This window comes from Cinclus cinclus, chromosome 7 (assembly GCF_963662255.1).
Source record: "Cinclus cinclus chromosome 7, bCinCin1.1, whole genome shotgun sequence".
Classification (NCBI taxonomy): Eukaryota; Metazoa; Chordata; class Aves; order Passeriformes; family Cinclidae; genus Cinclus; species Cinclus cinclus.
In genome coordinates this window covers 33,482,845-33,506,235 of record NC_085052.1, presented here as the reverse complement: position 1 = coordinate 33,506,235, position 23,391 = coordinate 33,482,845, and the positions used below count along the sequence as shown (strand labels likewise).

The window sequence follows — 23,391 nt, the reverse complement described above, 5'->3', positions numbered from 1 at the left end:
TTTTCCCATCCAGCAGAAGGGGAAAAAGATCCCTTCTCTCCCACAGCCTTGAAAACCCAGCAAGAAGTGAACCCCAGGGACCCCGAGACACAGCAGGGAGCAGCTCAGTGCTTTCCATCAGTGCCTCAGGAGCTGCCCAGAGGAATTCTACCACGTCCCAGCAATACTGAAAGCTCCTCCCAAGCTGCCCTGTGAAGGTGATGCTCTCCAGGCTCCCGGAGTGTGCTCCAGCACTTTGTGGGATTCCACAACAACAATCCAGGACCCTGCAGCCCAGAGCAGGACATGCTCCTAATAATTCCACTCATGGAGAACCCACAGCCTGGCTGTGTGACCTAGTCTAATCCTGAGCTTACCACCCCCTCCCTATTTTTTTATTATTTTTTTTTTTAAACAGACAAATTTCTAAGATACAGCACTCGTTGAGTAACTATTTCTACCTGCAGGCAACCTAAATTTTTTACCTTCATCAAGACACCATTATCTGTGTGAGGAACCTCGTTCCTGCCTACCACTTGATTACTTTTCATTCACCCCGCAGCTTATCCATTGTTATAGAAAGCCTATTCCAGGGAAAAACAGGAGCTGCAGTGGAGGATGGGAACCTGAGCGCTTCTCACAGTGCTGTCCCTCATGTGGAAATGCTCAGCCTGGATTGCAGCTTGGGAATACCAGAGCATCCCTCCCTGAATCCATGCTGAAATACTGCATCAAAATCCAGGCAGGAGTGCACAGACCTAAAGTGGAGGTGGTTTGAAGTGGCCACTCTGCCAGCCTCTGCTCTCCCTCGATCCCTCCACACCCGCTCATCACCTCCCTCTGACCCCCAAGCCCAGGTTTGGGGTGCTCACTGCAAAATCCTGCTGGGTTTACAACATCCCCCCCACCCTTTAGCCTCAAGTCCAAAGGTCGGCGCAGGACTGAAATCTTTGGTTTCTACTGAAGTTACAGAAATGAAGGCGTAGTCATCCTAAAAAGCTCCCCCAAACCATGCCAGGGAAGAATTCATTAAAAACACCCATATCTGGATGTACTCTCCCCACTCTGCACCCTAAATAAAGGGCAGCATCCCTCGTCCCTCCTTGCAGGCAGAGCGGGACCAGTCATTCCCACTGCCAGGGAAAAGAGAGTTTGCAAGGACAAAAGCCTTGGGAAAGGTCTGAGCTGGCCCTGAACAAGAGGGGTGGAGAGGCACTTCACCCTCTGGACTCCCTGGGGGTCCCAGGACATGTAAACACGTTTTGCTCAACTTGGATCACACGCTTTTCCCTACAGGAGTGTGTCCACAGAAATCTCTCTCTGCCACCCTGACCACGGCGACACTCTTGCTTTCACACACAGAAAAAAAAAGAGATTTATAAATCTGTCTTTTTTTCTTTTTTTTTTTTCCTTTTGTTTTTCTTATAAAGGACACATCCAAAGATCTGGATAATAAATTATTTGCGTTTCCTAAGAAACTTTTTTTTTTCCTTTTTTTCTTTCCTATTTGCCTCGTTACGCTGCCTGAAGCCTTTGACAGAAGTTAAGCCTGGATTGCATTCGTCTCTTCAACACAGAAATGCTATTAAAGGAGGAGGAAGGGAACCCAAAAAGAAGAAGGAAAAGGAAAGCCCCCATCCTGACTTGAGAAAGCCCTAATTCCTCCCCGTGCCATGAGGAGGAATGCTGTGTAACACTTGGATTGCTTGTAAACGCTGAGGATGGGTCTCTAAGGCTGACAGTGATGCGGGAGAAGCACCGGCCTCGGCCCCTCCCTGCTCAGGACGGATGTGCCTCCCCCTGCCATCGGGGGAGGACTCCTCCTCACCCCCTGCTTCATCCTCCCAGCCCCCCAGCCGTGGGGAGCACCATCAGCAGTCCCCCTCCGTGGCCATGACCACCAGCATCTCGCTCTTGCCCATCTCCTCTAAGGCACTGGCCAGGGTGTTGAGATCGCCGTCGTCCTGGTGCTCGGCTTCCCACAAGTCCAGGAGCACCCCGGTGGGGCTGGCTTTGGTGGCAAAGTAGTTCAGATACCTGAAAGGGAGAAGCAGAAGAGGGTTGGGCTGCTGTGGTGCCCTTTGGAGATGGCAGGAGGGAGGATGCTGGAGCAGCAAACTTGTCTGGAACACGAACTTCGATGGGAATGCTGTAATGCAAATGCCAAAGCCCGAGAGAGAGAGAGAGAGAGAGAGAGAGACCATCTGCAATTTTTAGAGCTGGTATCCATGCAAAAGCAATGTAAGCCTTGCTTTGCTGAAATTACCCTTTCTCCCTTTGGTCCTGGGACAAATCCAGGTGGGAATGGCATAGCCATTGTCCCAGATAAATAAGGGCCATTCAAAGTGACAGGAGATGCAGGACTGTGGCACAAATGGATGGCAGAATTGTTTGAGTTGGAAGGGACCTTCACAGTTATCTAGTTCCCCTGCCATGGGCAGGGACACATTCCATTATCCCAGGGTGCTCTAGGCCCCATCCGACCTGGATTTAACACTTCCAGGGATGGGGCAGCCACAGCTTCTCTGGATAACCTGTGCCAGGGCCTCACCACCCCCAGGAGAAGAATTTCTTCTCAATATCTCACCTAAACCTCTCCTCTTTTAGCTTAAAATCATATCCAAGGATAGAGATGGATATAACTATGCAGAGCTATATCCCCATTTACGGATGGACCTACACTGGATGTCTACAGCTCAAAGGGAGCACGGAGTGAAGCCTCCTCCCTGCTGGGGGCACAGGAAGGGAAAGCAAAGCCTGGGGAGACCCACCGGTCCATGGAAAGCTTCTGGGCAAGAAGTCTCCAGTCGTTGCCCCTGGAGTTGGGAGCATCCAGGCTGTTGCAAATCTTCTGCCGGATGGAGAGGGGGATTTTGAAGGCGTAGGGTCCCACCTGGGTGGTGGTGGTGGTGGTGGCACCGCTGTGGTGGGAGCGGAGGGTGTCGGAGGAGCTGCCGTGCTGGAAAAGGAATGACAGGGTGAGACGTCACTGAAATGTCCCAGCGTGCTGTCCTCCCCACCTCCTCCCTGCTCACCTCTCCCAGTGTGATGTGGAGCTGGAAGATCTGCCCTTCCCCTTCCACCTGCCGGACGCAGATCTTGCAGGTGAGCTCGGTGGAGGCCTGGCTGTACCTCTCCAGCGTGAAGGTGCAGTGCAGCGCTCGCTGGCTGCCACTCCAGATGTGGTAGAAGGGGATTTCCTGTGGGCCACCAAAGCACGGGCTCAGCAAAGGCTCCAGCAGCTCCCGTGGAGATCCCCGTGAGGGATGAGATGGGACAGCAGGGCCTCACAGAGAGCATCCCACCAAAAAGACCAGAAAACCCTTCCTCCTCCCTTTGGGAGACAGGCCCAAGGCACCCACAGCCCTGTGGTGCCTGGCTGGAGCTGGTGCTCCCAGGCTAGAAGCCCAGCTGTGCCCACATGAGCTCCTCACCTGGTACTTGGCCAGCAGTTTGCTCCTCCACAGCGCATGGGGGATGTCGTGGATGGAGAGGCGCAGGTTGTGGTAGCTGTCCTTGAAGGGCAGGGGCTTGGGCTCCTCCAGCAGGTACCCTCCCAGTGTCCTCTCCAGCTCCAGCACCTCCTGGGAGCAGCAGGACAGGTAGGGTGAGACCCAGGAGAAGGGCAGGGGCTGCTCCTCTGCCCACCTCCACGCCCAAAGCCAGGATGGAGCAGGGAGAGGAGTTGCCAAGAAGAGCCAGCAGCAGCCTCAAGCCCATGGAGAACAGCTTTTGCCACCCCAACAGAACTTGCCAGCTCATCTCATCTTTCCCAGCCCCACGTAAAACTTGAATTTCCTAATGTGAGCATCCATAAATGCCTCGGTACTCCTTGGAGAACCCAAAGCTCCCACACAAGGGTCAGGGACTCCCTTGAAGGGTACCACTCTATCTGCTTTTAACACCATTCCTTCGTCACACCAACAGCTTTTAGGAGAAAAAGACAAGCCAAGAGCCAGAGCCCTGCCTACACCCCCACCTAGGGGGGCCACGTCAATCCCAACAGGATCCACTGCACAAGTCACAGGGAATCAAACAGCCATAGCACTAGTGGTCTGGGTAGCCAAAGCGTCTGAATTCCGGCTTCCCATGATGCACTGAATGTTATCTGCACCACAAAACTCTTCCATGGCATGGAGAGACATGGGTCCATGCAGGAATAACAGGATCTATGCAAAACCCGCCCATCAGCAGCCAAACCTCTTGTGGAATGCCTGCAGGAGGGGTCCCCAGCAGAGGAGCTATGCAACACCTTCCCTGTTTCCTTCGCAGAGGACGAGGAAGGACAGGCAGAGCAGTAAACACCTCATTATTTCACTGTGGTCACTTTGCAGGCAGTTGCATCAGGTTGTCTGCTCCCCAGGGCCAGGCCATCCTGAGAGGCACCAGGCAGCATTCTGCTGTCAGCACAAACAGCTTTGCAAAGGGGATATTTACCTTCAGAGCATCTGGCGTGTCCTCCAAGCAGTAGACCTTGAGGCTATACTCCAGGGAGGTGCAGACAGTGGGGGCAAAGATGGCCAGCTGAAGCCTCTTGATGGCTGACCTGGAGTAGGACTCCCCCACAAAGACGTAGGTGCCAAGCTGGTCCAGCAGGACGTGGCAGGACTTGGCTTCCAGCTGGCAGTAGCAGGGAGTGTTGAGGGTCTCTTCATCCAGAGTCACAACTTCCTAAAGAGACATCACATCGAGACTGAGGGCCAGCCCTTCATCCAAGGGGTCTCTGCTGGCTGCAGGGCCTGCGGTCCCCCTCCCCCTCACCTCCCAGTTTCCCTGGTGGGACTGTGTTTTCAGCTGGTAGATCCAATCCGAGGAGCTGACGTCGGCACAGTGGGGAATGGTCAGGACGACGGGGCGGCACAGGAGCAGCCCCGTGGGTCCGCAGGTCACCGCCGGGCTCAGCACGGTCTGTGTGCCCTCCGAGGGCAGCCTGGGGAGGGACAGGGCACAGAGGTTGGACAGGGAACTCCGTGGTGGCCAGCGAGGAGCGGGTGGCCGGCGGGGTGACTTACAGGGCGGTCTCAGCTTTGTTGAGCACCAGGTACATCTCGTAGAACTTCCCCTGGGGGATGGCCCCGTGGGGCACCAGCAGGCTGACCCCTAGAATGGCACACACACGCATCAGTCACGGGAAGAGGGGGGGATGAGGGAGAAACCACCCTCCACCCCAGCCAGAGAGCACAAGGAGAGTGGGGAGCCAGGGCAGCACAGAGAGGAACCCCTCCAGATCACAGAAACGGAATGCTTTGGGTTGGAAGGGACCTTAAAGATCATCCAGTTCCAGCCCTCCTGCCTTGGGCAGGGACACCTTCCATTACCCCAGGCTGCTCCAAGCCTTGTCCATCTTGACCTTTAACCTTGGGGGAATGGGGCAGCCACAGCTTCTCTGGGACGTCCCACGGCTGCACCGCTTGCAAGGATGAGCCAGGCCAATGCTTTTTCTTCACTGGGAAGGAAAATCCTAATCTTTGGGTTTTTTTGCAAGGTGCCAGCCCTGGATTGATGGCAGGGAAAGACCAAGGCGAGGCTGAGGAGGCTGTAACCTCCAGCCTGAGAGGCATGGCTTTCTGCCTCCCTTCCCTGAGCCAGGTTTGGGATAGCAAAGGGTTGCTCACGCAACTCCTTGACGGTTCAGCAGCCGCACAATCCCAACCTGGGGCTTACCTGTGCCTGGCACGGTGAGCCTTCCCCCCAGGTAGCCAAAAGTGCCGCTGGCGTTGTAGCCATGCTCCCGGGGCAGGCTGAGGAGGTGCTGGGAGCCCAGACCTTTGCTCCTCACGTTGGCAAAGTGGCCGTCCCTGGCGGTGTCCCCTGGGTAGGTGCCGGTGGCGGGGACACCCCCCAGCAGGTCGTTGCCATCGTGCAGCCCCGGTGAGGAGGAGGAGGCGGTGGAGGAGTTGTACACCTTGATCTTGAGGCTGGGCAGGGGGTCCAGCAGGGGCGAGTTGGTCATGGGGATCTTGTCGGAGGAGTCCTGCAGGGCGTACATGGGGCTACGGTACACACCCGCGCTGGCCGTCAGGTCTGGCTGCATCGATGGGTGCAGCAGCTGAGGGTTGTCTGCAGGACCAGAAAACACAGCCGGGATGAAGACAGCACTGGGAACAAAGTACTGCCGGAGTGGAAGATATCCCAGAATGATTTGGGTTGGATGGGGCCTTCAAAACCATCTCATTCCAAAGCCCTGCCATGGGGAACCTTCCAGCAGACCAGGCTGTCCTGACTCCCACCATCAACACCTGATCACTTCCACGGAGCCTTCAAAAATCAGTATATTCCCTCGGGAAAATGGGACTGGGAGCCCAGTGAGGATCCACCCTCTCCTTTGGTGACTTTCTTTCTGCCTGACCTAAAGCTGGGGAGGACCTCCATGGTTCTTACCATGCCGGGATGTCTTGAAGTTGACGGGGTGGAACCCTCCGGTCAGAGCGGCCGAGGAGTCCGTGATGTCTGTGTCGAAATCCCGGCGTCTCCTCCGGTACACCACCACCCCCACGGCCATGAGGATCACGATGAAGACAAAAATGGCCACCACCAGCCCGGCGTACAGGGCCACATCGCCCGTGGCCTCCAGCACTGAGAGGGATTAAAGGCACAGAGGTGAGAAAAGGGGCAGCAGAAAAGCATGTCAAGACCCACCATCGCTCCCCAGTCCCACCACTAACTCGGGCATGGGTGGAGAGACGTGCCCTGGGCCTGCTGGAAAGGCTGGCAAGAGGATGGAAGGTGTTTTCAAGGAGCAGGAAGTCAAGAGCAATGCCAGAGAATGAGATGGAGGTGAAGCCCTCAGACCTTCAGAGGACACCCGGCCACAGCTCGTGCAAACTTCACCTGAGCACCAAGGGTCCCAGAAACTTTAGGTCTGTGCAGCTCAGGTTCATCAACCCTCACATTCTAACAGAAGCAACTCTGAGGAGCCCACTGGAGTTTTGGAGTGGGCTTTAGTTGTTCCATCTTCCCACCCTGTCCTTGCCCAGCTGCCAGGGGACCCCTACCATGGATTCAACAGAACAAAACCACAGGAACGAACAAAAAAAAAAGAATGGCCATGAAATGAGCACTTACGGTGGCTTTTGGGCTCGTTTAGAATTCTTTTATCTGTTAGGAAAAACAAAGTTAGAAAAGAAAAAGGTGAAGGTGATGATGGGGATGAGATGAAACAGAAAGTGGGAGGTAAGCCAGCCTGGGGAGGGCGGGGGGGGGGGTGGGGGCATGGTGTGGGAGATCAGCATCGTTCCCTGGGGCATTCCAAAAACCAGGTAGAAGCATGGTGACAAGGACATCCCCGCGCCCAGGCCCAGCGAAGGGGACACTGGTGTCACACAGCAGCAGGTGGCAGCATTGGCTGCCTTCAGCATACCCACTCACAGGTAGCAGCACCACTACTTTATTTTTTTTCTTTAACAAACCACCTCCAGAACTCCCAGCAGTGACACAGGGAAGGTGTTTTCACGGTGTGGCTGAGCAACCCCTCCTGTTGCCCTGGCTACCCACAACCAGCTTTATTCCAGCAGAGACCCCAAACCTACAGGGAGGTGGGGGACAGGGGCACATTTAGATCCCCCAAAATTCCCAATATCTCTTCCTCCAGGCAAGAAATAACTCTGGAAGGGGCGAATCTGCTTGAAAACACCTTTTCAAAGGCACGACTTAAAACACGGGCGGCAGCGGCTGCTCTAGCAGCTCGGAGGCGCAGCCAACAAAACGCGGCCAAAACTCCGGGGCGTCACGGCCAGTGGCATCTCCCGTGGCACGTCCCCATGCCCGTGGCCACCCTCCCGGGTACTCACTGTGCAGGCAGAGGCCGTCGGTGCAGTTTTTGGAGTCCAGCAGCACGCCGCTGCAGTCCTTGCCGCCGTTGCGGGGCGCGGGGGCCGCGCACTCGCGGCTGCGCCAGTGGGTGCACTCGGTGCTGCACGCCGACCACTTGCTCCACTCCGTCCACGCGCCGTCCACTGCGGGCACCGGACACGGCAGCGTCAGGAAAACCTTCCCACTGTGGGGAGTGTTGTCCCAGCACTCCTTAAAGACCAGCTTGTTCCAACCCCCTGCCATGGAAGGGACACCTTCCACTAGACCAAGCTCTATCCAACCTGTCCTTGGATGCTCCCAGGGATGGGGCAGCCACAGCTTCTCTGGGCAACCTCTGTGCCAGGGCCTCCCTGCCCTCACAGGGGAGAATTTCTTCCCAATATCCCATCTAATCCTGCCCTCTGTCTTGTGTGAAGCCGTTCTCCGCTGTGCTGCCACTCCAGGCCCTTGTAAATAATCTCTTTCCGTGTTTCTTGCATGTTCCCTTGAGGTACTGGAAGGCTGAAATTAGGTCACCTCAGAGCCTTCTCTTGTCCAGGCTGAACAATCCCCTCAATCCCAATCACCGTGTGGGGATGGCAGTTTCTGAACGCTCCTTACCCGGGCAGAGGGTGGTACAGGTGATTTTCTGGAAGGGCTGCCCGTCACAGAAGGAGCCGCCGTTCAGCGGCGCGGGGTTGGTGCAGGTCCGGGTGCGCTTCTGCCAGCCCCGGCCACAGCGGTTATTGCACGGAGACCACTCGGACCAGGTGGACCAGCCACCATTCACTGCAGAGGAGATGAGCACAGTTAGCTCTGGAGCCCAATCCATCAGCTAAGCCTCGAGTTCTTACGCTTTCTGTGACCCCCTGCTACAGCTCAGCCCCATGAACAGCAAACCACAAAACTCCCTCTTGTGTCACCACCCCATGCCCGAGATGCTCAGGACCGCTTTGGTCCTTTTTCCACTTGGCAAATACTTTTTGGGTCAGGAGATCTTTGACTTCATAGCAAAGTTCAGCCAAATACAGCTTTCTAACTGCTTTGACAGAGCAATCCATCTGGATCCAACCTCCATCCACCCTCCTACTCGGGCGAGGATGCTCGGAAACCTTCCCACCCCTACACCTCAAACCTCTTCATAGTGCCTGTGGAAGCAATTAGAGGCTCCTGTTCTGCAGATATTGGTTATCACCTAATGTAATGCACTAATTCACCCCCAGGAAGTGCCCCTGTTCCCCCTTGGCTTGGGGGACATGGCCAGCACCAAAGGTCCCTTCCCTACGGAGGTACCGTAGACGATGACAGCGGCCGTGGTGCTCCGGCGCTTGGCCACGATGTTCTTGGCCATGCAGGTGTAATTAGCAGTGTCCAGCAGCCGGGCCTGCTTGATGATGAGGTTGTGGTCGATGGTGATCAGGAAGTTGGTGTCCTGGGTGGGGTCGATGACGTCCTCGTTCCTCAGCCACTCCACCTGGCACGAAAGGAAGGGATGGGGATTAAGCCATCACCAAGACCAAAGGTGTCCTCATACCTTTAACCACCGAGTGGACAACCTCGCTTCTGGAGGTTGGATTTATTTCTCCTGGAAAACTGGGCCAAGCCAGGCCTGACTGGGGCATGTAACTGGTGTTTTGGCCAAGGATGAGACACTGTGGCTCCCTCCAACACACAGCTCCCAGCAGCTGATGGAACTGTGGGCAAGGAAACCTCCACTGCCATGGTAGGAAAACCCATCCATACTGATTTTCCCAGCCCTCAGCTCCCACTGTTGACTGCTCCCATCCAGACAACTCACTGGGTGCCTCCTTGTCAGATCTTCCCTCTGAGGCACCCCAGGAAGCGTGGGAGAAGTGCACTGAGTGGGTGCTGCCCAAAACAAACCATTCTGCTGAACGAGAGCTGACAGGAAATCATCTGGGATGGGATGGGATGGGATGGGATGGGATGGGATGGGATGGGATGGGATGGGATGGGATGGGATGGGATGGGATGGGATACCCCACTGTGCATTCCTTCAGGAGCCACTCACCTCAGCCTGTGGGACCCCCTCGGGTGGGCGACACTGCAGCAGCACCTCGTGCTCCAGCGGGACCTCCTTGCCCAGTGGCTCCTGATCAAAGTTCTTCCGTAGGTCTGGGAAGGGGAGGAAAAGCCAGGGGTAACCAGCCTGCAGCAGGAACAGGGCAGCCTCCAAGGCTTCGGTGAGCACCTCAGCACCAAGCACCCTCAAGTCAGGAAGTCTCTCTGGCATAGATAGCCACGGCAAAATGTGCCCTGGGAGGAAGGAGCTGAAGAACCACGTTTTCCAGGATGGATTTGGGGCAGCACATGGTGCTCAAGGATGATACATTTCCTCCTTCATGTGCTTGCAAGCTTATACCAAATTCTGTCTTTTCCTTCTGGGGCTAACCTCAGCTTATCTGCTGTTTCTCCATCCCTCCCAGCAGAACCCCTCGGGATGTGGAGGACACAGCAGTGCCTGCTCCGGTGCCTGGGAAGGAGCAGGAGCATCACTAGGTGGTGCTGCAATCCTCTGCTACAGCTGCCAGACCGCTCTGTGTGTCTCCTGAACCCTCTGCTCCAAAAACACCATGGAAGTGTCCAAGGCCAGGCTCGAGGGCGTTTGAAGCAAGCTGGTCTAGAGGAGGGTGTCACTCCCCATGGCATGGGGTTGGAATGAGGTGAGTTTTAAGGTCCCTTCCAACCCAAAACATTCTGTGATTCTATGTGATTCTCTGATTTTCCCTGTTCAGACTAAACCCCTCAGCAGCACAGCTGAACCATCAGCCCTCTCTGTTTTGGATAACATGTTGGATTATTAGCAAAATCCATTTGTGATGGGGAAAGCCTGGCTGTCTTCCTGTAGCTCTGCTAAGTGAGCAAATCCAGGCGGGACTAGCTCACCTTTAATGAGGCTGACACCCCCGAAACAGCAGCTCAGGGCAGTGACATGTGGCACTCAGAGGACGCAGAGCGTGCAAGGTGCCACCCGTTGGATAATTATTAAGGATAATAAAACCCCGGGAGGTGCCACCATCCCGGCAGGCAGAAACAAAGCTACAGCTGGGGTGGGGAGAGAAAACTGGGGTAATCCAGCAAGGATGGGTCATCCCAAAGTGCTCGGGCAGCAGAGGCTTTGGAGATGGGAGCGGCACTTACAGGCGATGCGGACATAGGCACGGCGGCTCTTGGTGGTGCCCGCCGAGCTCCAGGCCACGCACTGGCACCAGTAATCCTCCAGGCCAAAGAGCTCCTCCACCTGCTGCCGGGACACCTCGATCTGCACCTCCCGCACCAGCAGCCCTGCACGGGGACAGAGGCACGGTGTCAGATGGCTGGGAGCAGCCGGGAGCAGGGAAACTGAGGCAGCACCCAAGAGGGGCGGTGGCATGGGCAAAGCTGGAGGACAGGGGGTTGGCACCTCGAAAATCACTGTTCCCCCTGAAGGATGTTTTGGGGATGAAGCCAGGGCAGTGGATCACGTGGAAGTGCCTCTTTTCCCCCACCCAGTCCAGCAGAGCAGGACCAGAATCTCCTCAACGTTTCTCAAGGCGTCACCCTCCTCCTCCACCAGCTCTCTCCCACATTGCCAACATCCCTGTCCAGACCCCTTCCCACCCACCAGGGTTTGAAGGATGTTTGTTGTGGGGAGAAACGACTCCTGTCTGTGCCACTTGAATACAAATATAACAAGGCAAATAAAACCTTAAAGAAATCAGCCTGGCCATGGCAGGGGGGCAGTGACAAAGGTGACACCGCCACAACAGGGACACGGTCCCCTGGACTGCAGGATGCTGAAGCATCAGTGACCATCACCAAGGGCAGGAGGGACTCAGGCCTTACTTTTCCTTATTTTAAGCAATACCTGCCCATTTTTTTTCTGTTTCTATTTTAAAAAGGCCTCAATTTCACAGAGATCGAGAGCCGCACGGTCCCCAGCTGTAATTTTGTTACAGCTCACTCCCAGTGCTGTGAGGAGCAATTACTGTCTCCCTGCCACCTTCCTGCAGAAGAGCTGACAAGGAAATACAATTTATTTTGTCACTATTCAGGGGATAAAAAAAAAAATAAAACCACAAGAAAACCCCAAAAGCAAAGGCATTTGGGCCAACCACTTTTGGGAAACTTAGGGATTTTAAAAGGACCCAGGATGGAGATATGGCTCCAATCCATCTTGTCTATCTGGGGAGCTCTGGTGGGATGAGCACCCTGGAAAAGGTGGGAATCATCCTGCAAATGCCCTACCTCTGCCCTCACTGAAAGCAGTGATTACCCAAAACTGAAAACCAAGCTCATGGCACACAGGAGTGACTTCCTAAGGGCTTGCAGGCACCCAGACAGAGCTCCTGTTCTCCTCACCCAGCTGAATTATCCTCTCTGACTTGGCCTATTTTTCCTTTCTTCCGCATGAAATGTTTTGGATCAGACGCAGTCAGAGCATTACTGAGCCAGGCTCATTCAAGACACGTCATCTTAAAAGTTCATACTTTTTTTCCCCCTCTTCTTCTTAAAGGTCCCTTTTTCCAAGCTTTTAACCAAGGACACTTAAAAACCAACCATGTTAACCCGTGCCTTTGTGCCCGGCTCTCCCTCGTGCCCTTTCCAGCAGCTTTCCTGAACAACGCTGGGCGCTGCAAATGCAGATTTTTTAGCACGTTAAACCACTTTGGCTGCAGTTTTCCTTAGGGAGGCTGCCAGGCAGAGATGCCCACACCAGCAGGTTTTACATGCATGGCATCACCTGCAGGCGCTGTGGGTTTGCTCCCTGATAGCAGCAATGCCATCTTTGGAGCCTGGATGAAGGAGGTGTGTGCTGTTTCCTTCCCAAACTGCCTGCACACAGCAGACTGCAGTCTGAGAGGGAGATGCTGGGCCAAAGCAAAGGAGTTCCCACAGCAACAGGTTGGCCAGATGGATGCCCCATGACTGAGAGTGTTCCAGGCCAGGCTGGACAGGGTTTGCAACAACCTGGGCTAGTGGAGGGTGTCCTTGCCCATGGCAGGGGGTTGGACTAGATCATCTTTAAGGTCCCTTCCAGGCCAAACCATCCTACAGGTCTATGAAATAGAGTGTTTCTTTCCACATTGCACATCACTAAGGCATGAGACCCCCCCCTCCTACAGGATGCTCGTGAAATGAGTCCGAACAGCAATTAGATAAATTAACAAGGGGAGGATTCCACCCAGGGCTGGACCACAGTACTCAGATGTTGCCACCAGAGCTGGGAGTCCCTGACTGTGAAAGGTGGAAAGCTGGGAGGGTGACAGGGCATCTCCACTGCTCCCTCTTTGTCCTGGTTCCATGATCTTCCCCTAAGCATCCTCCACTGCCGCACGCAGGGCACACAGACCTTTGGCTCAACCCAGTGTGGCCAGATGTTATAAATAAATTTAAAACCCCTTGGCAAAGGCTGCTCGGTCACTGACCAGCACTGACTCTGCCCTACAGTGATGAGGGTTTCAAATCTGGTCTCTGCAAGAGCTGGGAGGTGGAGATGCACCCTGAAAGAGAGAAAACAGAGTGTGCCCTGCTCCTGTCAGCCTCCAGAGAAGCAAAGGGACAGCCTGCCTGGGCATCTCTGACTATTTTTCCTCTAGAGGGAAAACACCCCATGAATGACTAAAGCATCTTGAGGAGGAAAGGCTCAAAAAGCTGCAGAGGAAAGGAAGGATGTTCCCTTTACAGGGATGCACACGAGCACAGACCAGCTCACGGCTACTACAGGGTGGAGAGCAAGCAATACCAGGGAAGGGCAAGGCAGTGGGGAAAATCACAGGGACAAAAGAAGATTCTGTCCAAATATTGATGGCTCTTCCAGGCTGGTGAAGTCTCTCCTCTAAGCCCAGCCTGCCTTCCAAGACCAACACCAGTGCAGTTCAAAAGGCTGCCTTGATTTAAAGCCCTCCACATGCACAGGGATTTGCAGCGGGCACATCCTACAGGGGAAAACGTGACTGTTCTCCGCCACTCCTGATCAGCCACAGGTACCAAAACTGCTGCAGAAAAGATGAAAGCTGAGCTGAAGCATCCCAATCTTAGCAAATCTTCTTGATTACACGATATATCCAACCCCACATCTTGTTCTCATGCCAGGATGTTTCAAGGCATGGACCAAGCAGCTGTGCAGAGCCCTATCCCATGGAGTAAGACCCCTCTCCCTAAAATGCCTAAGCTACCTTCTCATCCCACTCTAGGCAGCCAGAAGCTGACTTATCCTCTGAGGCAGAAAAGAGCTCATTTGCCATCAACAGGCATTTCAAATCCTACCTGCAATTGCTCTCATTACCCATTAAACACTTAATCCCTCTGCGAACCTGCATAAGCTGCCAGCCTTTGCCACCCCTCCTGGCAATGACTCCTACATGTTGATTAGGCATTTTGTAGGAGAGCAGTCCCTCTTTTTTATCGGATTTAAACACGCTGCCTTCAAAATCCCTTTTAAGAGCCCCAAGTCCTGCATGAACGTAAGTGCTAAATCAGGCAGGGTGACTTCCCCAAGCTTCTGGGGGGTGGGGTGTGAGGGCCACAGCACCATCATGGTGTGTAAGAGCCCAAAGGAGGGATGCAGGAATGTGGGACTCCAGACTGGCACTTTAAAATGCTGTTTATTGTATCCAAATGATGCAGCAATTCAGGGGTCCTGGGTGACAAGAGCCCAGCCCACAGCCTTTTCAGCCACAGCCGTGCTTCAATCTGAAGCCAGCTCTAGTTCTGGTTACAATGCATTATATACTTTTCTTTGCTGAACATCCTAACACATAACAACCAATCAATACTTTTACTGTTACCTATAGCCTATCATAACTACTAACATTACCACATTCATGTTACTGTTTCCCAATCACTAAAAGTCAGTATGTCACAGTTTAAAGCTAGAAGTTGTTTTTCAGTTTCCTTGCAGTGGAAAACTTTGAGACCTTTCTTTGTACTTGCAACATGGCATTTTTATTTGCTTGTAAAAACTTTTTGCTTGGTAAAAAACATCTTTTGTTTGAGGTAGATTTATCCTTTGCTCTGAGCTATAAGCCTCTTCCAACTCACATACTAACACACCTTTGGCCTTCTTAGTTACCCAGCAAGACTGGCTCAGCAATTCTTTTCTTCCATATCAAAACTTACTATCATTTCTATTCCTTCTTCAGATTCCACATTCAAAGATCTTTCTGCTATACACACACATCTGTGAGACCTTCCCGTAGAAATCCTTATCCTTCCCAATAACAGTGGGTCTGGGAAGTCTGCCTGGAGGAGAACCACTGGCAGCATGGATGTGGCAAGAGGGAAAAGGAGCGAGAGAGGGAAGGCAGAGGGATGGCTCGGCTCACCGGTGACCTCGTCCAGGCTCTCCTTGGTGACGTGGTCGTTCTGGTTGACCCACTCGCCGTTGCACTTGAAGTAGATCTGCGTGGCGGGGTTGGCGCGGCACACGAGCTCCACGGGCTTGTTCTTGACGATGTAGGCGTCCTGCGGCTCCAGCAGGAAGTGCGGGAGCGTCTCGGCCGGCGCCGACGGGAAGGAGTCGGGCAGCACCTCGCTGTACTCCAGCCCTGCCAGGACACCCGGAGGGTCAGGAGCTGCCCCACGTCCCCGTGCCCCTGCTCCTTCCCTGCCCTGCACGCAGCAACGGCCGAGGATGCGTGGAAAAGCAAAAAGAGGGTCCCCAAAAACCGGCAGAGCGCACGCACGCAGTCACGAGGTTGGAAGTGACCTTCAAGATCATCAAGTCCAACCCATGCCCTAACACCTCACTGAGTGCCACATCCGGTCTTTTTTTAAACACGTCCACCACCGCTCCCTGGGCAGATCATTCCAGTATTTTATCGCTCTTTCCGTAAAAAACCTTTTCCTGGTATCCAGCCTGTATTTCCCTTGCTGCAGCTTAAGACTGTGTCCTCTCGTTCTGGCAGTTGCTGCCTGGAGACCCTGCAAAGCCCTGTGAGCTGCAGAGCTGTGGGATCCATCCTGTACTGCCTGGCTACCGCACCCTGTCCATACCCCGAGCCCAAAGCCTGGGTGATCTCACCCAGGGGAAAAGCAAGACAAACACAGGTCCAGGGATAGTGATGGGGACGCAGAGAGGCTCCAAAGGGGGCTGGTGTCCCCCACCCCAAGCCTCCTCCTCACGGCCCTGAGGAATGCATGGACATGTTCCAAGAAAAATGATGGCAGGGCTTGTGCTGGGAATGCTGAACATAACCCCGGCACAAATCTCAGACATCCACACCTTCACTGGAGCTGCATTTGGGATCTCACACCCTGCCAACACCTGGATTTCAGCATCACCCAAGAGGTGAGCTGTTGGTCACTTCCAGCCCAGCCACCACCAGAGAACATCACCCAAAGGTGCCACCAGGATTCACACTATCCCAGAAAACGGTGGTCTGTGCCCTGGGGAGCTCCATATTCCTGCTTGTTTGCTTTCAAAAGCCATCTAAATGCAAAAACAGCTGGAGGTCACGTCTGCTCAGGCCAGGCCAAGAAAAATCTTGGAAAGGGGTGAGCAGCTCAGTGCTCACACAGGAATGTTATCCCTTGAGAGATGGATCCTCAGGGTGGCTCATTCCCAACAGCAGCTTGGGAAGATGCTCTGACTGAAGCTGAACATCATCTGCAGAAGACTTGTTTCCAGCCCATTAAGATCAACCCCAAATATCACAGGAGTAATAAAATCCCCACACAGGTGCACAGGGATGCTGCTGCTTAACCTGTTGTTCCTGGGAATCTCACTAGCAGTCAGGTCACATCTCCAGGCTTTTCTTTACACTCAAAGGAGTTATGAGCTTTGCTTCCTCCTCTCTTCCCCCAGCCAGAGCTGTGATTCTCAACTCCAGGCACTGCAGCGTGCACGAAAACAGTAAATATCCCCAGCCCTGTGATAACATCTCCACAGCTGGCAGGGAAAAGAAAGGAGCCCACTCCCTTCATCACCCTTGGCAAAGAGTGGTGCTGCATGGGGAGAATCAGAATCCTAAGCTGTAAGGAGGAGGAGGAGGAGGAGGAAGAGAAAAAAAAAATTATAATCAGATGCATCAAGAAAACAAGATGACCAAGCTTCCTCCTGAGCAAAAATCAGTGAGGGGAAAAAAAAAAAAAAAAACAAAACAAAAACGGACGAGGTCAGTCGTTTAAAATCCATTTAGGAAAATTGACTTTCCATTTCCATTTAACACAGCACTAAGGGAGAGCGGTAGGACATTTGTCATAATCCATTAACTGCTCTTTTGGAAACAATGAATTAAACTCCGGGCTAATTTCTCCCTTTCTCTCTCTCTGGCTGGCTCTTCCCCACCTCTCAGCTGCTGGTTATTTCCTCCCCCATCTCATTTGCAGACCTGTAATTTTCCCAGGCCCGGTGGCAGGCAGGGAGACAGGGAATGCCATGGTGTGGGACCCCCACCCTGAACGGTCCCATGCTGCTCCCAAGCCACTGCTCCTCCTCCCCTCAGCCTTTTACCTGTCACAGCAGCAAACATCCCCTTTTCTTCCCCCACCCTTTTTTTAATTTGCTACTCAATTTTTCATCACTGGGTTGTTGTTCTGTTGGTTGTGTGTTGGGCTGTTTTTTCGTTTTGTTTTGTTCCACGCCGTGGCTCTAAATTCCCTGGCAAAGGGGGCAGGCAGGAGATAATCGAACTGGCAACAGAGGCAGCCAACAAAACTTCACTCACAGGCTTGTGGGCAAACCTCCCTGATATGATGCTCCCTGCATCCCTGTGGCAAAGTCAGACCTGAGCCTGGCAGCTGGGAATTGGCAGGGATGTCCTAAAGAGCCAGTGTTGGGAAGGATCTTCCCCATGGAGGGGACACCCCGAAGTGCACGCGGCCCTGATCCAAAACCACAGAGCAGAAGGAGAGATCCTTCTCCAACAGCCAACACCAAGGATCTGTTTTCTCCCACCTCATCACCACTTTGGGGTGATGCTAAACAAGACTTTAGGTCATCCAAGAGGATCTGGGAGCTGGGAGGGGATGAGTCACGGCCGGATGGGGAGGAAAATGCTGGATTTGTGACTCACCGGGATCATCTGCAGCACTGCAGTGGGAACCACCTTGGGCCCCCAGCACAGTCCTGGTGGCACCAAAAAAATCCCATCCAGACCCTGCTCCAAGAGGGGGTCTACCCAAATAAATGCTGGGTCCTCGAGATTCTTCTCCGCGTGGGCACAGTGACTTTGGGGACAAGGGTAGGGAGTAGGATGGTGTCACCAGACAGACCTGACACCTGCTTTTGGTGGCTACAAAAACCTTGAACCCAGAACACCTGAACCTTTAAAGCAAGGAGCATGTTGGGAAAGTTATTAAAATCCTGCAAACTCACAATAGCTGTGAGATTTTTTGTTTCTAGCCAGGAAAGATCTGGGGCCAAAAAAGCAGCTCTAACGGTAGACAGGGGAAAAGGATGATGGGTTTTTCATGGCAGCCTCACAACTGGGGCCATGCCATGGAGCCCTAACCCCACAGATTCCCCAGACTCACAGAGGAGAGCAAATCAAGGGTGGGGGAAGAGTGATTTTTTTTCCATTCAGAAATTAGCTGGGAAAAAAACATTTGCAGCTGGGCAGGGCGTTTTCCTCCAGCATGAAACGGTGGCTGCTATTTAAACACACTGGGGAAGAATTAAGGCATAGGAACAACGGGGACTTGGGATGAGAAAAGGGAGGAGAACCATGCTGGGCACATTTATCATAAGCCATCAAGCCAGCCTTTCATCCCCATTCCTGACGCCCGGCCACCCGCCGCATGGGAAACCTCTCGTTCTGCCGACGCTCATGGAGGGCCCCCCAAAAATCCCCACCCAGTCAGTGGGGGGAGAAACACGGCTGCTTTTGCAGGAAAAACTGCTGCTGCTGTGTGCCCCGACTGCCCAGCAACAACTGCAAAATCCGCCCCTAGGAAAAGGCACTTTCCCACTGGTGCCATCACCTCCAGAGGCCACAGCGGCTCTGGTCCCACCCCAGGTGACAACCGGCCCGGTGACCACAGGAGCAGCAGGCACGGGAGATGTTTTTGCATGGGAAAGCAGGAAAGGAGCCCTGCACAGCCGGGATTTCCAGTCCTGCAATCACACCAGCAATAAAACTCCCAGCAGTGACAAACTAATAAATATTTGAGAGCGCGCTCCGCTGCCTGTAATCATCTCCCTGGCAGACGTCTGCAGGGGGTTCCCATCTGCCGGCTTCCCTCCTTCCTGCTGGAGGTGGGTGCCTGCTTCCCAGATCTCTTCTGGGTTTGTTTTTTTTTTTTTTTTCTTTGAAGAGTCCCAGGCTGTCGCCATCCCACAGTCTCGCACTCCTTGGGGCACGGTGTTACGGGGTGTCTGGAGCTCTTTGAGGGCAGCTCCCAGCTTGACCCACGGGACCAAATCCTGAAGCCTTGGGGATAGCCTTGGGTAGTATGAGCTATGGGAGGAAAAGGGAGGAGGGGAACAGGCACTACTTTTCCTCTCCCCATCCCTCATCACACATTTTAATCTGCTGGGGCTGAGCTGGATTATCTGCAGCATCTGTTCCCTGGGGGGTGATTTGCAGATGTTTGCCGCCAGCGTTTGCAACTTGTCAAGATCCGTGACCCCAAACCCACCCCAACCCACAAAGGGAGCAGCACCGGAGCCGGGATCCAGCCTTTACCCCCCCATCACCCCAAACACGCACCAGGGATGGCGAGCCCGGGTGACAACTCCCCACGAAGCAATGGCCAAGCAAACCTCCCCAGGAAAGCGTTAAAATCCTCTCTCCTGCAATTGTTATCCCTCCAAATATTTGGAAGATTACAGGAGCATTAGTGGCTGCCCATCACCCACGGCCACCACCATCCTTCCTCCCCGGTACCAGGCAGGCAGGGATGCAATGTAAGGATGCAGGGATTAGGCTGGGATGCCTGGGTTTCTCCAGCTAAATCTCGGTGGATGCTTTAACCCCTTCTGTCTCCACCTCCCCATGTCCCTGCCTGCCTCAGGGCAGGCGCTGGCTCCTCGGAAGGCTTGGCAGGGAATAGTTAAACCTGCCAGGTGGGTTAAAATCCTCCTGTAGAAATGAAAAAATATATGACAGCTTATCTCCAGCACTACAGGAGGAGTCATCTGCCTTCCCAATCCCCCTTCCCAATCCCTCAGCAGGGATGGGAATGGCTCTGGCTCCAAAGACAGAGATGGAGGAGATGCTCCAGCCCGGCCTGGCTCCAGGAGGTGTCTGAAAGGCTGGAGCAGAGCTGTCCCCCTGCCCCAAGTCCCCCCACCCGAAATCCCCCCTCCTACTGCCTCCAGGGAAAATGTATGAACAGGCTCATTTAGAGATTAGTGCTGTTGCCATTTCAACTCCAGCAAATTTTGATGCTGGAGTCATGATGTGGCTCCCTGCCATTCCAGAATCCCTGCCTGACTGAGGGCATCCCTGCTGCCAGCCCTGCAGGGACACAAAGGCATCCCACCACGTTCCAGTCTGCTCAGGGAAAACTGGCATCACCAGTCCAGGCCTGTCCTACTCCTATGGGCTCCTCATCACAGACTGCCTTTAGGACAACTCTGTGTCCAGTGGTAACACGTACCCAAACTTTCCCTCCTAAAAGCACCCTGAGCGTCGTTTCTCCTCCAAACATCATCCTCTCTTCCCCAAACACCCCCTTGTCACCCTTGCCCTGCCAAGTTCAGCCTCCCACACACCCCAACACGAAGCCCCATCTCTGAGGAGGTGACACCAGCAGGTGCACCTTCAAAGACAAATCCTCCATGAGGTGGAGCAGTGCCACACCAAGCCACAGCCCCGCTGCCCCTTCTCCAGGACTACATCCCACTGGAGACACAGCAGGGACAAAGGAGGACAGCCCAAGATACAGGGAGTAGCTCAGCGTGGGTTTGAGAGAATTTGAAGGCACTTGCACCCAAGCCTCTCCCTGTTGCCTCCTCTCACAGAGCCCACAAAATCCCATGCCTTGAAAGCCTGGGATTGTTCAGACACAGGCTGGGAAGTGCTGATGAATGTGAGATGCAGGGAATGTAAGAGGTCCCCAGGGTTGCAGCTGGCTGATGTAACCCCCGGCCTCATTAACTCAGTGTGGCTCATTAACCTCTCCCTCCCGGGATGGGACATCCCCAGGCTGCCAGCAGAAGCCACAGAAGTGAGCGTGGAACCTTCAGGGCTAGAGGATAACTAGTGGTACGCAGCACCCGAGTTAATTTGGGTTCAAAGTGAAAGGGGGAATTTGTGGAAGCAGTTCTTCCTGGTGAGGGTGGTGAGACCCTGGAATAGGTTTGTCTGGAGAAGCTGTGGTTGCCCAATCCCTGGAAGTGTCAGGCCAGGCTGGGTGGATCTTGGAGCATCCCAATCTGGTGGAAGGTGTCCCTGCCCAAAGTGGGGGTTGGAAGTCCACATTCTCTAAAGGTCCCTTCCAAGCCAAATCATTCCATGAGTCTACCTCACCTCCAGTGTGGAGCAAGGTTGGATTTTGAGCTCAAAAGCCCACTGGGGGATGCCATGCTCGTGGGGTGACCACCCTCGTGCCCCCAAGCTTGGTGATTCAGCAGGGGCTGGACCACAGAAACTCAGCACCCAGAGTGCTGCTGTGTCCAGGGGTGTGCAGAAGGTGGTGTTCTACCTCTCTGGTCCTCCCAAAAACAGGAGCCCATCCCCTCCTGCTCCCACCAGCCAGGAAAGCACCTGGAATCCACATCTCTCCATTCTCACCACTCTCTATATTAATAACTAAATCTGGAAAGAACCACTTAACCTTTCCCCCAAGCACCTCAGCCTGACAACCTGGCTCCTTTTCCTCCTCTGCCTGCCCTCTCCCAGCAGCTTCACAGTCCCTTCCTGCCAAACCTGGCATCATCCAGCCCCGAGCCAGCCCTATCCCTCCATCCCACGGCCTCCAGCTCCTCCCAGAGCCCACCCAGCCCGAGAGGGACGGACAGACAGACAGACAGACAGGCATTTCCCAGCGGGTCAGGAGTCCCTCCTGTCCCTCCCGCCCTGCGATGGGCAAACTTCATAATTAGGGAGCATTCCTCCCCAGCGTGGGTAATGAGGGGGTGCACCCAGCCAGCCCTAATTACACCCTTGGAAAAAAAAAAAAAAAATAAGCAGATTCCTCCTCTCCCAGCTAAAGGAAGAGCCTGCAGCTGGCCTCCCTTGCTGAGTACCTTTATTAAACCAGGACTGGATGGGGACAAGGAAAGGAATAAAGAAAGCAAAGTCTGTGCTGAGGAAAGGGTGGGAAGGAGGAGCTGGGGTGCCCCACAGATGTTTCTGCATGCAATGGCCTTACTGATCAAAACCCACCTCAGTTGTATAAATAAATATAAAAACAAATGGACTTTTTAGCTAAATCCTTAGGTCAGGTTTTTTGCAAAGCAGCCTGAGAAGTAAACTAAGGCAGGGTGCCCTTGCATAGGGCATCCAGGAACAGCATCCCTGCACATCCTTGGGTTTCTCCACAGAATCCCTGCACACCCTCACCACAGCATCTCTGTGCCCCTGCCAGCCTCGGCTAAGAGAGTCCAACCCAAATTCCAACCATCCCCAATCCCCAGAGGAGAAACATCCAGGCTCTGGCAGCACCTCCCATCCTGGGAGCTGGAAAAAGAGAGATTTATCTCGTTGATTATGCATTACACTGGAGTATTTATGGAGCCACTACTCTTTTGTTTATCTTTATGATTATGATAATCAAAGGCGAAGCCTCCTGAGAAGTGTAAACAGCCGAGATCCCTTATGGTACAAATCTCTTCATTTTTCATTATATGGATTTACAACACGACACAGGCAGATCGGAGTAAATTGTTCCTTATTTCTGGTTTTAGCGGAGCCATGAGCTGCGCGGGTCCCCGCAAACACTCACAGAAAAGAGAGCGAATTAAAATAAAAAAAAGAAAGAAAAAAGAAAAAGGAGGAGGAATTATGTAGCAAATCCCTGTTACACTCTATTGTGCTGGCTTCTTTTGTGCTGTTTTATACATTCCCTTCAGGGAAGCAGTTTTGTTGGAAAACTATCTCCAAATTTCATCTAGCGCTGGTTCTTGTTACGGGCACAGACACTTCCCATTGTGCTATTTTAATTCCATTGTCACGGTCCTCTTGTCGAGTTTGTTCTGTTTACTGAGCTACAACGTTGCTTTTAATGGATATAATAATTATATGAACTTTTTATTTATTTGCTTTGGCCCATGAAAGAAAAGTGCCAGCAGCAGAGAAGGCGGCAACGCGCTGTTTATTCACATGTACGGCGTGTGCCGGGCTCCTGTTGTGAAAAGAATAATCATTTCAACAAGAAAAGAGAGAAGGGAGAAGAAAACGAGGAACAAACAGGGACTTGTTGCCCTGGTTAATGCCAGAAAGTCAAAAGAATTATTAATTATCCTTCAAACTGCAGCAAACCAACTGGAAGCTGCGAGCTCTCCTTGGAAAATGCAGAGAAGGGAAGAAAAAAAAATAAAAAGGGTCTCCTGAGCACTGCAGTTTGGAAAATGCTAACTCTGGGAGAAAGAAAGTCGACGGTTTTGCAGACAGAGAGCGATTTCCCCTTCACCCAAATTACATACATATTTCAAAATGTAAATTCCCCAGCGTTCCCCTTGAGAGTGCAACTTTCAGGCGGCTGTTTTGCAATGGGTGGGTTTTCTTTTTT

General features: G+C 53.4%; 1 protein-coding gene across 1 annotated transcript; it reads right to left on the bottom strand.

Moving 5' to 3' along the window:
* Positions 1 to 1,850: 1,850 nt before the first annotated feature.
* UNC5B (unc-5 netrin receptor B) lies at positions 1,851 to 21,698 on the bottom strand (the record flags this gene model as incomplete). The annotated part of the gene is made up of 17 exons (XM_062496916.1): positions 1,851 to 2,016; positions 2,751 to 2,938; positions 3,015 to 3,179; positions 3,414 to 3,563; positions 4,417 to 4,650; positions 4,741 to 4,909; positions 4,992 to 5,079; positions 5,644 to 6,039; positions 6,361 to 6,555; positions 7,045 to 7,077; positions 7,770 to 7,934; positions 8,392 to 8,559; positions 9,064 to 9,244; positions 9,803 to 9,906; positions 10,933 to 11,076; positions 15,099 to 15,320; positions 21,635 to 21,698. Coding segments are annotated over 17 exons (2,832 nt in total), but the record flags the coding sequence as incomplete, so codon positions are not given.
* Positions 21,699 to 23,391: the final 1,693 nt, after the last annotated feature.